The sequence below is a fragment of the Pieris napi genome, chromosome 23 (genome assembly GCF_905475465.1).
Source record: "Pieris napi chromosome 23, ilPieNapi1.2, whole genome shotgun sequence".
NCBI classification, from domain to species: Eukaryota; Metazoa; Arthropoda; class Insecta; order Lepidoptera; family Pieridae; genus Pieris; species Pieris napi.
The window spans coordinates 4,875,312-4,892,870 of NC_062256.1; the positions used below are offsets into that span (position 1 = coordinate 4,875,312).

Genomic DNA, 17,559 nt, shown 5'->3' on the forward strand with positions numbered 1-17,559 from the left:
TGCTTGAGCCTTGTAAAGCTGCATACGTTGTACCTCAGTGAAATACTGCTTAGCTAGGGCTAAGCAGTATTTCACTGAGGGGCAAAAAAAGCAAAGAGGGGCAAAAAAAGCTGGATGTTTTGGGTAGGCCCAAAACATCCAGCTTTTTTTGCCCCTCTTTGCCAGTGGACGTTGTCTTCTCTACTCAAGTCTGAGTGAATTATGAGAGCTAAGGTTTCAACAGGAGTGAAAGGCGTTATAGCAGAACATGATGGTGTAGAAGGTATTTGTTTTTTGTTTTTTTTTCTTAACTTAAATGTTGACAATCGTTAGAGGATGAAATCATCTCTCCTATTTTCAGGCAAGTAGGCTTGTTTGGCATCTACAACAGTGGTGTAGGAAGCTGCAGGAATGAGTTGGGGCTGTTGAGAAGATATGGGAGCAGGTTGCCTTATATCTTGGTTCCGTAACTTAACAATATCTGACGATACTAGGCGGTATAACTCATTGACTCTGTCAACGAGTTTCTCTATTTGATCACAAGGACTACGACCAGGTTTCTCCGAAATTTGGGCATTCTCCTGTATGGCACTTAATTAGTCGTCGATCATTTTGACTATAGCTTGCTTAAGATCCTCAATGTTGTAGAGATCAACTGCAGTCTCTGATCCCGTTATGTCTACCCCCTGTTTCACCCACTTCTTATTCATGTAAGGGATAATTGTCTGGTTTAATGCATTCCAGGCCTGAATAGGGTCTCCCCACTTCAGTGACTCCCAATTTGAGGGAAATGCTTCTGGATTGGTTATAAACAGACTGTTGATATACCGAGGTCTTATAATATTCAAATTATGATTCTACATCTCGACTTCTTTGGAACCTTTCATGAGAATCGATTGGCTCATCGCTGCTGTTATCATGAGTATTTGCAGGGAGACATAGGGTTTTCGTTCTCGCCGAGAAGGGTTTCCGGGAATAATTGGAGCTATTGATGGCTGTCATATAGTTATAAATAATACAACCTCCAGGAAATGCTAATGATTATTACAATCGGAAAGGAACTCATTCAATAATTTTGCAAGGTAAACATATTGATGATTTCAATACGAATTTTTATATAAAAAAAAAAAAAAAACACTTCCTGGTTTTCATAGCAGTGTAAAGTACAATTTTGTTAACTGTATGTCCTTAACTGAGATCAATTATTGGTAATGGATTATTTATTGAAAAGATGTATAGAATATCAACTGAGTTGCCAAATGTATTTTTTTGTTTGTACAGGTACATGTGATCATAATGGTAAATTCATCGACGTTTTAATTGGAAGACCAGGAAGAGCACACGACGCATCAGTTTTTAGAACTTCTACTCTGTATAATCGACTAACTAGTGAAGATCCTTTGTTGCCTCCTAATCAACATATACTTGGTGATTCCGCTTATCCGCTAATGCTCAATGTTTTAACACCGTTTAAAGATAACGGGCATCTTAGTCCTCAGCAAATTAGATACAATGTTAAGCACGCATCAATACGTTCAATTATTGAGCGAGCTTTTGGTTTATTAAAAGGGAAATTTCGCCGATTACGATATCTAGATGTTAAATCTGTAGATATGGGAATAGTTGTTATTTCCGCAGCTTGCACTCTCCATAATTTTCTATTAAATCGAGGAGATGCCAACATTGGTGATTTTACTGAACTAGAAGCAGAAGTTGAAGAAAATCAAGATGCGAACTTGGATGCAATTCAAAAACGTTTTAATATAATGAACTCATTTTAAATTACACAATTATGCTGATAACGTTAAATTTATCAATAAAAAACAATAATGGATAAAAAACGGTTTTGTATGGTTTTACAAATTTATTTCAAATTTTTTTAATCAACATAACATTTAAACTGTAGATTTAGTACAATGCGCGCAGCCAAAGATGAGACCTGTCAGATGCTAGTAGAGAGGATTTCGCGCATGTACAGTCGCGTTCAAAATAGTTAAATAAAACAATTAGTTCGGATTAATAAAATATTTTATTGCATATCGAAATCGCTATCGCTGTCTTCATAGTTTATAAAACGTACACCGCTTATGTACTCGTCGGTGCGATGGCAACCACTATCACGAGCTGTCCCACTTGTGCTTGGCTGTGGTGCGACTATTTCATCTTCGTCGGAGCTATTTTCACTATTCTCCGTGTCACTGTCACTATCATCAGAAGAAGCGCCAACTGCTATTATTATTTCCTGATCTGTTAAATCGTCAATAATGTGATCATTTTCAATGTATTCATTTTCTATTTTTTTCGTTTTTTCACATAAAGCTTTCCATTCATTTGGACCCATTTGGTCTACCTTCTCCTTCACCAACTCCATAACTCTTGTAATGTTCCACTTCACGTTCTTACTACTGACATGACCTTTTATTGCTGCCCATGCCATTTCGATAGGGTTTAAATCGGGATGATATGGGGGCAATCTAAGAACGCGGTGGTTATGTTCTTGCAGTATTTTGTCGATGCTGTAGATTTTGTGGCTCTCTTTGTGTTTTTTTATTATGTCGTAAAGCTCTGACTTCAACATGTCGGAAGTAAACGCGATACCTTTTTCTGCAAGCCAAGATTGCATCTCGGCTTTTTTCGTATTCGAAGTTGGCGCATTCTCATCCTCCTTGTTATGGTAGGACGCATTATCAACTACCACGACGGCATTTGGTGGGAGATTTGGAATCAATTGTGTCTCAAGCCATTTTTTATAATTAATGAAATTCATGTCGTCGTGGTAGTCCCCTGATTTTGTTCCTGATTTGAACATTAATAAGGCATTTGGAACAAAACCATCTTCAGAACCTGCGTGCACGATGACATCCCGCTGACCTTTGGAAATTGTTTTTTTTAGTCCTTCCGATGACAGATCAGACCAACCTTTTGATGTTGTGTGCGTAGAATGCACATATGACTCGTCTGTGTATATTATAGGGCAGCCTTCTTGACGGTATTTTCCGAGTTCCTTTATATATTTAATTCTTTTGAGGCGTATATCGGTCTTTTCAATAAGAATTTTTCTATTATTTTCGGTCTTCCTCCACCGAAACCCAAGATCTTTTATAATTTTGCGCAAACTGGTTGCGGATCCCTGATATCCGATGTCATCACGCAATTTATTTTTTATCTTTTTAATTGTAGGGAGTTCTTTATTTGTTACATGAAAATTGTGAATACAGCGTTTGATCACCCCTTTATCAAAATCATCCATGCCGGTTACGGGGTTTGATCTCGGACGTTTTTTTCCCGGAGTACGAAACACGGACAGCAATCTGGAGCTATTTGCTTCCTTCACAATTCTCTTCACCGTGATAAGTGATGTCTGAGTGGCAGCAGCGGTACGTTTTTGTACCGCTTTCAAATTGCCGACGCCTTCCTCCGCTTCTTTCGCCATAAACTTGTAAACGTCATACACCATCTTCCTACTTTGTCTTTTTAAAGTTTTGCCTCGCGGCATAGTCAACAAAAACGACAACAAAATAAGAAAACAAATAACTGTAACAAATAATACAATAACGAATAACTATAACAAAAAAAAAACGAAACAAAGGAAAACAACTATCAACTTTTGCACTGATCAGTACTTCGGACCACAGCGGCGTGAGAGCAAGGTGCGGGGAGCGCAGTGTTGCCAGATCCAAATTTAATTTTCCGGGAGGTATATCTATAAAAATCCGGGAGTCTTATGGTAAAATTACAAAAATAATCAGGAGAGTTTTAATACATATTTTTATTAAGTTTCTGTAAAATTTGGTCTTTAATTTCGAAATTGAAGCAATTAGAATTTTTCAAAATGTTTTTTGTATGCAGGACTCCCGATATTACCGGGGTAGAGAGTTGGTTCCGTAACTTTGTTTTCGTTAAATTTATTTGCGAAAACAGCCTTTCCACAGATGCACTTGAGTGTGGCAAGCACATAAAACTCAAAACTGTCAAAGTTAAATTTGGAAACATTTTTCTGCCATCACCCAAATGCATCTGGGCTATCTTTTTCCAGAAAGCTCCTACTTCTAAATTTTCATCTTCAGTATTTAACTTCGTATTCCGAAGAAGCCGCCATTCGGTGTCAATCTGTTGAATAACATTTGAAGGTGCTATATTTGGGAACCTTCCCAATATGTCAGCGATGGATAGTATTTTGCCACTACAAACTATTTTTGGATCCATAAATTCCATTTTTTTCAAAATTTCCATATCGTCTTCAAATGGAAATCGCTGTAATAGTTGTTTAATTGCCTCAATAAAACTCTAAACAGCGGAACTTGAATTTTTTTATTTCTTCGGGACTGATTGTTAATGTTGGTGAAGATAATGTCGCCCCTACGTTAGCGCCTAAATACCAATCTTTTATATCCATGTACTTTCTGGGATTTTTATAGTCGATGTTTTTGTGATCATTTCTTGAAATGTATTCTTCTTTCACATAACATCCCAAAATTGTGTAGATTACGGTCATCACCCTGTTGTAAATTATGTGTACATTTGTATTTTCTGATTGCATGGTTCTGTTTAGTTCGTTGAATATTCCTAAGGCATACGCCATAAATTGCAGATATAGCTTGTTCACTGGATTTTCTATCATTCTCAATATGTTTTCTGCAGCTTTAATACGGTCGCTGAAAATAGCGTCCCTAAAGTACAACTTTAAGGCTTCGTATTGTTCTAGCAACCTCTTTACTACTGCCTCTAAAGAGAGCCATCTTGTTTGAAAAAGTTGCAGCAATTTGTGTGGTTTTAATTCCAAAAATTCTTGGAATTCTTTCAACAAGCCGGTACGTTTTGGGCTACCATTCAAATAGTTATACACATCCCGTGCTAGATCTTCGAGTTCTCGAGGCAATTTTAAGCAAGCGTTTGACGCTACAAGATGTACAGAATGGCATACACATTTCATAACGAAAAGGTGTGGTATGTCTTGTTTGAACTTCGTTGCAAGAGAATTGTTCTTTCCCATCATTACGTTGGCACCATCTGCAGCCAGCCCTATCATATTTTTTTTATAAGGAATCCCCAATTCTGTCATTTTTTTTGTAATTACTTCATGCAATTTTTCGGCGTTACCTTCAAGAATTTCAAATAATTAAAAAAAAAAATCTTCCACCTGAAAAAGAATAGGGTTTAAAAAGTATACAAAAGTAACATATTTGAAATGTAAACTTTACATTATAAACATAATATTTACCTTCAGATTATTTCGAGCAATCCTCACAATTACTGCCAAATGCTTTTTTGTACTTTTATCAGTACTTTCATCAGCTGTTAATGAAAATTTATTTGTCTGCATGGCTTCAACCATGATGTCAACGTCACTTCTTCCCAACACCTCCGAAATAATTTTTGTTGTTTTAGTACGTCCACAGGTAATCCTTTTTGCAACTTCAGAATCTGGGCATACTGCTCTTATTAAATCTGGGAAATGTTCCATCACATTGATCGGAATATTATGTTCAACTATGAATGCGGCGATTCTAATTTCTGATTGTTTTACTAGTTTTTCTAACGATGTAGATTTTTTTGTAAACATCTGGTCTAGACTCTGTTGACCTCGAATTTTCAGCTTATTGCTTTCGTGTTTTTTTGTCTCTTTATGTCTTTTAATATCATTTTTACCCCCTCTCGTTATATTTATATCGCAAGAGCACACTTTACAATAAGCGAAATCTGGACCTGAAAAGTATATTTTTTAATATAGCCTAAATATCGCAACAAAAATGCGTTAATTTCTCAAGACAAAAACTCCCGTACTTTAAGCATACTTTTTTAACCTGGCAACTTTTAATAGGCCGCCCTCAAGAAGCTAGCCGCCGCGTCATCGACTATGACATTGACGTTAAGCAGCGTGCGTGAGCGTTTTGTATCGTCTATGTTTGCATCCAATCCAATACACTACACGCACACACACAATTTTACATGTGTATGCACACAAATCCAGGAGTTTTCCTGATAACCGGATAATAACGAATGAATGGGTTTTTCAAGTTTTTATCGGCGAGTAACTAAAAAAGGCTTTTATTATTTATCGCTTACCTTTATTACTTTTTGATAACCATCCCTCAAACAGATCATCTTTTTCCCAATCCGGCTTATAGCTGACACTGTACTTCTTTTTCTTTGGAGGTGTATTTTGCACCCCTTTATCACTCTCAGAACTAGACATTCTAAATTCTGATAATTTTTTACAGCTTTAAAACTTGTTTATAACACTTTAAAACGATATTTAGTCCGAGATAACAAAAACAAAGCGATTGCAAAATGCAAGCAAACAAAACTTTGCTCACTTCACTTCACAGACGCAATCTAATCTAATGCTGTTGATTTAAAATACCTTACTAATACTATTACTATTACTAAACTGAACTATGTCTCCTAATTTGGTCGTATAATAATTAGAGAAACCAGTTTGTCTATGTTCTCTGAATTCCAAAGGTTTGCTGTTTTATATTCAACTTTATTCCATTCCATCAAGGCATACTTTACGCTACATACTTTACAAACTCATTACTTTTGTGATTCGTTCGGTGGTTCGGTGATTCGTTTCACGCAGTAGAGGCAGTGTTTTTAGTAACTTGAGTTGAATCTGTGGAACAGTAAATTAAAATCGGGAGGTTTAATTAAGGATCCGGGATATCGGGAGACATTTAGTAAAATCGGGAGAACTCCCGGAAAATCGGGAGACCTGGCAGCAGTGGGGGAGCGTCACACGACTGATACGCATGCGCGGCGGCCGTACCTCGCCCCGCACGCTCTCGTCTCACCGCGCAACGGTCCCGTCCCTCCCCGCTTGCCTCGCTTACCGCCAAAATGGTCTGAGAACTATCTATTGCGCAGGTCTAACCACGTGATCCGTCAAGTCTCATCTTTGGCTGCGCCTATTGTATAAACAATGATAGCTATTTCTCTTATATTATGAATAAGTAATATAAATCTTAACGATAATTTAAATAAACAATCAATGAAATAATTGAAATATATATTTCTTTTAGAACTTGTCATACTCATAGATCTCTTTTTTTAAATATTATATATAAAGCTTGTCACGAGTTAGAACACTATAAATATTTCTTTGCACGTATTAATTGCAATCAAATATACTTAACTATATATACCAGTAGATATTTAACATCACTCATTATTTCTATTTGAATAAGCAGTCTTTTTTCTTATTTGAATCATCTATAAATTTGTTATATATTAAAATTTATAAAGAACATAATCAAAATCAAAACTGCACTGGGCAAATTAAAGAAATTATAGTTAATTACAGGTATATTTTAGTACCATGTCATATAATCCTGTAACGAGCTTTTTTTAAGTACTTCTTAAAGCTTCCTATCAAAGGAAGTAATATCTTCGTGCATAGAATAACAAACAAATTCTATATGATATACTATCTATACCAGTAGATAATAAACATCAGTCATTTTCTTTGTTTTCAGAGCAGTCTTTTCTTACAACTAATAATAATTACGACTACAAATTTTTATACTTGGGTACTTTATAGTCTTAGAATATTAATAACTCTTTCTTATTAATAAATAGCGATCATCGATGTGGAAAATTGATGTCAACATGTGTTTATGTTCCATCAATTACCAAGCTTGTTTGATATATTTTTAAGAATCTCATTCCGCTCCTTGAAAACAGCGGTCAATTCGCTAACTCTTTGGTTCCAGATATCTATCTGTTTGTTTTGTATGTTTTTATTTTCATCCAATTTCTCAACTAATTTCTTCATCATTTCTACCTTTGTGTTATCTAAATCAAGTTGCTTCTGACGGTGATAATAGATGCTTTTGCCTCTAGCAGACTTCAAAAATTTTGGTGACAATTGCATATTTGCACTAGTATTATCAGGTACTTTTTGGGAAGATGATGTTTCCTCTGCTGAATTTTCTTGATTATTATCTTGACTGAAAAAAAAAAAATATTATGTATTCATTTTAATACTTCATTTTAATCTCTGACAGACAATTATCTCAATCATTTATTCTTCTAAAAGTAATAAAGGTAAAAAGTAATAAGGTTATTTAAATGCATCTATTCAATAAAGATAGAAAAAGTTGTTATTTTTATATGAAAGCTCGAATAATCACGTATAAAATACACATAATTTTGAAGTAATTTAAATGGGGAAAAAAAAAATATCATTCAAGCTGAGCAGAAACTTTAAAATTACATTCAAGTTAAATTTTTAAGGTAAATATTTTTTACCCAGTTTGCCTGTCAGGGATTAAAAATAGAATTATTAATTGCTATGGTCACTTTATTTAATCAAACCTTGTTGATTCAGTTGATAAGTTCATTGGTTCTTCATTTACGTAAGACATACTTGTCATCACATTTGAAGAAAAATTAATTGATAAATCGTTATGAAAGATATCCTCCATCTGAGGTAACCATTGCCATGATTTACGTCCAGTTCCCGTTGTTGTTTTAGCATTATTTTTTTTAATTTTTGAGTAAAATGTTTTTAAATTTGAAAATTTTTTACTAACATCGTTATAGGTTACTCTTTTGTTAATTTTTCTAAATTCATTGGCGATTTCGCACCATAGAGTTTTTTTTTTAATTTTAGGATCTCTGAATCTGTTCTTTCGAATGAAATATTCATTTAATAAAAATTTCACTGCAGAATGTTCCCAGTTTTCAGTATCTAGTATTTCTGTATAAATTGAAAAAAATTTTTACTGGTCAGTAACTTTATTCATTCTATGTATGATTGTATATAAAAAATATTTACTATGTTAATTTTTACCTTTATCAACATTTTGATCAGTCAGATCTTCACTGCTCGTTGAATTGTCGATCGGAATGACGTTAGTCAGTTCATCATCATGCAAATCACTATTGGACTGTTCTACATTTTCAATATTTTCTTTATCGCTGTTGTTTACTAACTGTTGTAAGATTTCTGAAGCGTAATTTGAATCTATAAATCAATGAAAATTAATTAGTTTATACAAACATTATGATATTGTCAAGGTATTGATGAAAGATCATCAATCTACGCTTATTGTACTTGCTAAACAGATGTATAGTTTTAACTAAATTAAATAAAAATCCATTTGATTTTTCATAGACAGGAATTCATGATCTCAGTTCAAAAAGCTTAATTTTTTTCAGTCTATTACTGAAATTACGACGATGATTGACAAATTTTAATTTTTTTAACTTACCTTTTTTCAATGATTCATGGAAAGCTTGATCACCTTCGATATTATAAACTGTACCGCAATACTCATAGGAACACACGATTAAAGAAGAATTATCACTCATTTTAGAAAATTCTATGATAATTGATACGTAATTACACACACCAGTTTTTAACTGTCAACTTATTTTTACGTCTAAAATCATTATATTGAGTGCATGTGTATCTGAACAATGACAGGTCTGTTCCTGTCCGTTTTGTTTACATCAACAATAAGCAAAATGGCGTCGTATATTAAGCCATAATTACTGCGACACTTATTTTGTGTCCCGGCCGAAAATTTTGTAAGCATAGTAAGTGACTTACTAAATTTAGTAAGTACTTACTTCGGCCAAACACGCCCAATGTATCTTATATTTTGAGTTATTTCACTATTATGATAAAACTTACTGAAGTGCAACTGCGAGATCTTTTACGACTCGTCGTTGGGCCCTCTTCCACCATCGTCATGGACGAACTGCTTTTGTCCACTGTCACTGTAGAAAGCCTCGCTGACATACCCAGATCTTTCGTATCCTGAAACGTAGGATTCTTTGGTGGACATTGAATTCCGGTTCCCCGAAGATGTGATAAGGCTTCTGCGGCGAGTATTTCAGCGATGCCCAACTCACTCAACGTAGAAAATAATAATTTTTAATTATGACTTCTCGACCCCCTACAATAATCTCTTCAAGTTTATTTAAAAAACATCTCCTTTCGACTACTCAATTCATAAAAACATCTTTAACTATAATAATTGACTAAGGCTTCTATATTCGCGATATTAGTCGTGGTAACCTCAAATAGCTTTATTGCAGAACATCTTGCCAACAAGATTTCATTGAAAAATTTCAAATTTACGATGTCCTAGCCTTCAGCAATCGGTTTGTCAGCTGTTCTTTTTAATGTGCCACCTATGCCACCAGGAGCACCTTTGCCATGGCCTGGTTCCACGAGCAGAGAATTCCCGAGAGAAAATAATACACTTCGGTCGATTTTCTGGTACTTTTTTGAGTTCTTTGTATAACAATAAACAAAGAAGTTTATCGTCATCTTGTCTGGATATACTGTTTTCTTGAAGTTCATTTTAAAATCTTTGTCGTAACTCAATGCTTTTTTCTATTAAATCACTTGTTCTTCTGGTATATTTCGTTTAGGGGACGTTCTTCAGTGGCTTTGGTTGCCTTGGCGTTTACTTGATCAGTCTCATTATTGTCTTCTCCTTGCTTTTGCTGACTTACATTTGACTGTTTATTCATTAGTAGTAGTTACATCGTTGTCTACACTCTTCTGATGTGTAGTGTGATTCTTTAGTGGGGAACGAAGCTATGTGCTCATGTATTTTTTCACACACTTCAGCAGAGATTGCATTTGCACAAGGATGCTTGCCACGTTTATCTTGTGGAATTTCACCTTTCTCCAATAAATTGGGAATGCTTCTTGGGGTGACTTTATGAGCATTTATAAATGCTTTCTTGCATACATTAATCCGCTTACGGTTTAGGAGCAAATAGTACTGAACAGTTTTTGATTTTGGCTTTCTGTTGGTTATCAAAGTGGGCTCTCTATCTCTTTTCCTTTCCACACCTTTTAGCTCCATCGGTCTCTGAATTAATTGTTAAAAGGGCACATGTCCCTGGGCATGTAGACATATCATTTATTACTAACAAACACACACACACTCATAATAACAATAATCAAAGAAAAAAAAATATAACGAGAGATAACAATTTTTTCCCCTTCTTCCTTAAAGAACAACAACTTTTTAAATGAAAAACTTTTGAAAAAATTCTTTCGCATTTATCGTTTGAATTTAACATTTTACAAATTTTTTTCATTAATGGGAAATCGACATTTAAGTTGAGTACATTACTCAATGAAAAAGCTTTGACGCATTAAAAAGTCTCTATCTACGATACTGCTGTTACTTAACAGCGCTTTTTCTTTTATACTTAGTATATCTCTTGTAATTCTACAAAATTTATATTACTATTAGGATCTGTGTCCTCAATAGCATTGGCACGAATGTAGCTGCTTTTCATGTAGCACCTTATTATTCTTTTAAACATGTCAGTCAAATCCCTATAAAAAGTGTGAACAACATATGCATTACCTTGATAACTTGTTGACTATATGCAAAATATAATCTTAAAACAAAAAGTAGAGCTTTATTTGTTTATTTTCGAAACTTTCATGTAAAAAATCGTCGATTGGTTAAGATTATGTTCCACGCGATGTTCTCGCTAAAAATGCAGCTGTAGTTCATTCCACTGCTCTACTATGCGATTTACACAGCCGTGTAGGGACAGCCAACGTATGTAGTCGTGACGTAAAATATTGTGATGCTCTGATTCTACAAAAGTGTGAGTATATGCAAATTCTCATTTGCGTTTGCTACTATGGCCAAATTATAGACTTCTTTCACAATTTGATCCAAAATTCAAAATCATTTATTCATTGACTGACTGACTTAATCTTTGCAACCACACTATTATTTCTGCCAAATATTATATTTGTTGTATCAGCTGCAAATCCTTTTAATATTTTCAATGTTTAAATTTAATTCTAGCAAACTTTTACACAGTGAGTTGAAATTATTTTCAGCAGTTTCACTTGATAGATTTACAGAACATAAAATTTGTTTTTGTACTGTATCCTGAACGCTTTAAAACTTTATTGCAATGGCAAGTAATTTTTCTGTTGTAAGTCTGGGCTTTCATCTTAAATTAATGAAAAAGTAGCGGCATAACCTGATAAACTTGACGTATTTTTTATATCGGTTAAGAACTGCTTTCTCAGCAGATTTAGTGCGTTTGCAGGAAAAATCTTTGCAATTTCCGAATCATAAAACATTTTGTTGAATAAATCGCTGAGATGGTCCATGGCCCGAAATGGTTTGTTATGTTCTGCCAACGCTGCACAAAATATAGGCACTGCTTTTCTTACTTCTTCACATACCCCTGTTACATGGGTCCTTTCCTTTGAAATAATTTATCTATCTAAATATAAACAGTATTTGATTAAAGTTGTGAGTTAATTTTTGACATTTATGAAGAGCGCAGACCGGAGCCCCAAGCTGTAGATAGGTTTCGATTCATTCGGAGCGTGTCAGGCTCAAGAAATGTTCTGTATTTGAAGCCAGTAGCCAGCCTCATGTGTACCCACGGCCAAAAGCCTAGCACGTGCCGAATCTGTACTACAGATCAAAAGATTGTCATAAGTCAATTTGCAGTTTATGTCGTCCCAGCTCCTCTGTGAATTTGGAGATTCTGGAAAATTTTGACCATGCAATTAAGAAAGCGTTTCTAGCTTCTTCCAAGCCAACAACCTCAAAGTTTGAAGGGGATACCCTTAAATTTTACTTATGAGATTAGCATAACAAGCATATTAAGAATCGATTTTAAGCTAATTTTGATTAAGTCGTCTACTTGTGTCAAAAGATCTGGGTGATTCCAAAAGGAGCAGCAACGGAGCACATACGTAAATTTTGGGACGAAAAGACAGAATTATAAGATGCAAAGTGCATAATGTCGACTAATTTCAAGGAGAAGGTCAGCAGAATTTTGAAATGTAGTAATTGAATTATTAATATATTCAGACGTAGATTCATAAAACATTGGAGAACCTAAAAAGCCTTGTAGAGGATATTGCTTTAGGCTGCTTCGCCTCCCTTCAAATCGCCCTTTCAATCGTGCACTGTAATTCTTTGAAGTTCTCCAGGCCTGCGCCTATTTAATAATAAAACCCTACAATACACAGTCTCTAAAAGTTGTGTATATGTTTCAGTAGTTTGTAAGCCTCCTTTAATTTTTATACGAGTAGCAGTGATATTATTTTGATATTATTTTGTCTGCCCGCATTCGGGGAAATACAGTTTCCCTGTAGTTTTTCGTCGGTTTTAAGATGACGTATCAGTAGATTTTGAGCCTCTGATTGAATGTTTTTACTTCCTGATTTACCACTAAATTTCTTTTTATGTTTCCACAATAGTTTTTTTAGAATAGAATCCCAGACACTCTGTACACGGCAAATAATCTGTAAATTTGAATTTTCGCATCGGTTTAGTGACCTCTTTTGAATTTACAAGGTAGTTTCCTTTTTTACGTAGAGCTGCAATTAATTGTTTTCTATCAAGACTTTTTTTAGATTTTGACACAATTTTTTGGACTCAGTTTCATAAATATGGTGTCGGAGTAAATGACGAGCAAAATTTAAAACAAATGACTCACAGTAAAAGCAATAATCTTTATCTCGAACCTTTGAGCTTTTGGGTTTTTGCCTTTGGATAATTATTGTACTATCATTAGAATTATCTTCTATTTGAGATTCACTATTAATATCGTAAATAATCTCTTCATTTGGTTCTGATTCATTGTAAGGCTGTGGAAATTCCCTACTTACAATTACATTGCAAGGAGAACTGCTTTTACAACTAACTTCACTTAAACTTATGTTATTAGGTGGCATGAAAGATACATTAGACAAGGAATTATTAACATCCAGAGGTATTCCTTGATTTGGTACGAATTCATCTGCTTTATAAGGTTAAAGAAGTTTCCTTTCTACAAATACACTTCATGGAGAACCGCTTATGTGACTAATTTCGCTATGATTAAGATTAATAGGCTCCTTGACTGATGAATCGAAGTTCCAAATTCATTGCGAATAGAATCATCAGAACTGGTCTGCACCAAAAAAAGCTTATTATATTTTGTTGCACTTTACTATTGTTGCTTCGTTAATATGAAGGTAACAATAACTCACTAATCAAGTGATTAGTGATATAAGTGTTATCTATCCCTTGCTGAACATCAAAATTACCTATCCCCGCTCGCAGATATTTTTAAGCCACCTAGAAGGTTTCTGAATTTTTTTGCTTTGACTATATAACAAAACGCATGAAGGTTTTTTGAATTTCTTCATTAGTGACTCATGTTTTCTTGCCTGTATTTACTAAAACTGAGTTCCGTGATTTTGCTCTCGATTGCTTCCTTCTTTTCCTGCGTAAATATGTGTATTATATGAGTATCCTTCAGGGGTGCATAATTTATATAATTTGCCTCCATATTTATGTGATTTATTTTTTATGTATAGGCAGTATTTAAGTCGTCCACGCCATGGTATCATCGGATCATCAATGGCTATAACTTTGCCAGGATGAAGCATTTCTTGAAATCGAGTATTCAACATGTTGTGGATTTTACAAACAATATGAACCTCTTTTTGCATCGTTTATGGCTTGAACGTTCCATAATGTAACAAACAAGTACACAACGTGAGTGTTTGGAGTTTGCGCGAAACTAGTGTTTTTTCGTGTCAAAGCATTGATTTTGGTTGAGGGTCACGGCATCGAACTACAGTAGACAATCTTGGATTTAGACTACAAAGGTGTGTAACGCTAAGCCTTTCCATAGCTGCGACGCGGCCTGCCAGTTCGTCCTTTTTCTTTGCAGGGATAGTTATTATTAATTTCGGATAGTAATTTTGACAAGCAAGACTATTCGTAATGAAAACAGGTTGACCGTTTCGTTGCCTAATTGACGACATTCTTGTAAATCAGAAAGCAGCGCAGCATAGTGCTTTTTATCACCAAATTGAGATTTTAAGAAATCTTCAAGCTATTGCCAATTCTCAAATTCTTTTACACAACAAGCAGTCTCTGCGCGTCCTTCTAATTGGCTTACAATATATTTTAGTAAAATTTCCTGTTCGCTTTGAGTAGGAAGCTCTACCGCATTTCTACAATTATTTAAAAATGCACTTAATTTTTCGCGGTTACCATCAAATTTATTTACGAATTTAATCAGTATATTTAAGTCGACGTCTGTAGCTGACCTATTCTTAGATTCACGTACAATAATGTCTTCTTTAGGCATTATCACGTAGGATATGGCTTAGACAAAACAATAGCGATAACGACGCGACGACGGCTAGCGTTACTAAGAACTGATAAGTGCAGCGAGTTTCTAATTGGAATTGTAACCAAGTATGAGATTGTAATTTTATAAAACAACCTTTCTATTTATAGCACTTTAGAATTCACTGATTGTTTTCACACAAGACACTGATATACGAGTAAAAGATTATATATCTTATTTTATTTGGAATTGATGAAATTCAAATATTGTGAGATTTCATTGTATTTTCTAGTATTATTATATGTGTCTATGCATTCCCTGGCTACTACAGTCCATGTAACCTTGAGTATTGCCCTCTGAGCTCTCTCTATTTACAAAAGGTGGGTTTTTACGGAGTCACCCCAAGAAGAGATGCAATAGCTCAGAATGTGTGAGTCAATTTGCAATGGGTTTACTTGGGTTTGCCTTTTTGTTATATATAAATATTAATTCGTTTTTAATTTTATCATACTTTCCCTCCGACGGTGGTTTGGTTACTACGTCTTTCATAGAAGGCGATCGTTGCTTTGTTTAGTTTGTGTTCTAGATGTTTGTTCCAGAGCAGTTTACTGTCCAAAATCACACCTAGGTACTTGATTTCATTCTTAAGTCTGAGTTCAGTGTTGAAGAGTTTTGGAAGTCTGTACGGTCCAAGAACTCTTCGGTTGGTAAAGAGTATTAGTTCTGTTTTTGATGGGTTGACAGATAACTCGTGCTCATTGCACCATCTCTCAATCACTTTGAAAGCTCTTCTCATGAGGTCACATAAGGTGCTTTCAAAGTTCCCAGATATTAAAATAGCTATGTCGTCAGCATAACACACTGTGTAGAGATTGTCAGCGTTGAGTTTTGTGATAAGTTCATTAACTACAAGGTTCCACAGTAGCGGCGATAGAACACCTCCTTGTGGACATCCTCTGCTAACAATGCCTCGTGTTGTGGAGTTAACAGTGAACTGTATAGCTCGTTGTTTCAGCATGTTGTTTATCCATTCTATAAGGGTTGATGGTACTCCACATGTCCTTAGTGCTCTGGTTATACTCGTGAAGTTTGTTTTGTCAAAAGCGCCTTCGATGTCAATAAATGCACCAAGGGTTGACTGCTTTAACTTTAAGGAGTTGCCAATGCGAGACACGACGTTGTGGAGTGATGAGTCCGTTGATTTGCCTGAGCTATAGGCATGTTGATTAGGATGTAGGAATTTGGATAGCGATACCCGGCTGCGTATCTCCAGGTCTCCCAGCCTCTTCATTGTTTTTACTAAGAATGAAGTAAGGCTAATGGGCCTGAAGGACTTCGCTTGGGTATAGTCCTCTCTACCTGGTTTTGGGATGAATATGATTTTTACTTCCCTCTATTTCAAGGGTATGTACCGGTGGGCTATACAGGCTCGGAAGACAGAGACAAGATAGTCTACCATTAAGTTCCCACTCCATCTTAGTAGACCTGGGAAGATGCCGTCCAAGCCAGCCGCTTTGAATGGTAGGAAGGAGTTGATTGCCCACGTTACTTTTTCATTAGTGATTTTGTGAGCTACCTGCCAGTCTGAGCCGTCGGTGGCTCTCTCTGAGTATGGTTGCCAGGCCTGTACATTGGCAATTATGCAACCCGGAAAGTGTGTTGCTAGTAGTAGTTCACATGTTTCTAATCAGTTTTTGTAAATGAGTTGTCAGGTTTTTTAAGACAACCGATCGAGTGATTGTTGTTTTCAATACTGGTGCAGAATTGCTCCAACACTCTAGCTTCCTAGTACGTAAGAGTTTTTTGAATCGCCTTCTCGCGACCGTGTACTTGTCTCAGTGGATGGGTAACCGTGTATTCATTGCTCTATTGAACAGCTTCCTGACCTTCCGTCGGTGTCTCTCCAGTTCGGGGCACCACCAGTTGTGTCTCCCCCCCCCCACCTTGGTATGGTAAGGGGACACGACCGTTCATAGCTTGTCAGGAGTAGGGACGTTAGGTTGTTTACATGTTTGTCTATATCTTGTATATTAATGGTGGTTGGTATCGATAGTTTGTCTACCTCGGACCTAATAAGTCTGTAAAATTTTATCGAATCGGTTCTCCGAGTTATACGTCTTGGTTGTGGTTTAGGTAGCTCCCCTTTGATTGCAAAGCGGATCCACCTATGATCCGAGCATTATAACTCGCTGGATACGTGCCAGTCCTGTATGTGATCTGACAGACCAGCAGTTACTATTGTTAAATCAATAATAGTTTGTGAGCGTGCGTTAATAAAAGTTGGTTTTGAGCCATTGTTTGCTAAGATAAGATTATTGCTAAGTATAAAATTAAGCATATCCTCACCTCGAGCGTTGTTATTAGCATTACCCCATAACGTATGGTGCGCATTGGAGTCTGCCGCGATGATTAGCTCCAGTTTCTCCCTCTCACAGTAGTCAGCCAGAAGGCCGAGTTCTGAAGTGGTCACGTCCTCGTCACCTGGTAAGTAGG

The 17,559-nt window shown here is 35.7% G+C and overlaps 2 protein-coding genes and 1 pseudogene across 5 annotated transcripts; 1 reads left to right on the plus strand and 2 right to left on the minus strand.

Annotated features, from left to right (window-relative positions):
• The first annotated feature begins 201 nt into the window (after window positions 1-201).
• LOC125061549 lies at window positions 202-1,978 on the plus strand (annotated as a pseudogene).
• LOC125061341 lies at window positions 1,827-4,721 on the minus strand. The gene has a single exon (XM_047666734.1). It carries the CDS (start codon window positions 3,473-3,475, stop codon window positions 2,009-2,011), a length of 1,467 nt encoding a protein of 488 aa, XP_047522690.1. The 5' UTR covers window positions 3,476-4,721; the 3' UTR covers window positions 1,827-2,008.
• A 328-nt stretch (window positions 4,722-5,049) lies between these two features.
• Window positions 5,050-9,477, minus strand: LOC125061343. 4 transcript variants are annotated; one of them, XR_007119032.1, is made up of 6 exons: window positions 9,195-9,477; window positions 8,774-8,947; window positions 8,296-8,680; window positions 6,046-7,928; window positions 5,201-5,685; window positions 5,050-5,119 (listed from the first exon to the last, which is right to left on the minus strand). XR_007119032.1 is itself a non-coding variant. In XM_047666738.1 (3 exons), exons 1-3 carry the CDS (start codon window positions 6,173-6,175, stop codon window positions 5,099-5,101), a joined length of 636 nt encoding a protein of 211 aa, XP_047522694.1. In that variant the 5' UTR covers window positions 6,176-7,406; the 3' UTR covers window positions 5,050-5,098. The 4 variants fall into 4 exon arrangements, 2 of the variants coding, with proteins under 2 accessions (XP_047522694.1, XP_047522693.1); XR_007119031.1 differs by having other exon boundaries at window positions 5,050-5,685; XM_047666738.1 differs by lacking the exons at window positions 8,296-8,680; window positions 8,774-8,947; window positions 9,195-9,477 and having other exon boundaries at window positions 6,046-7,406.
• Window positions 9,478-17,559: the final 8,082 nt, after the last annotated feature.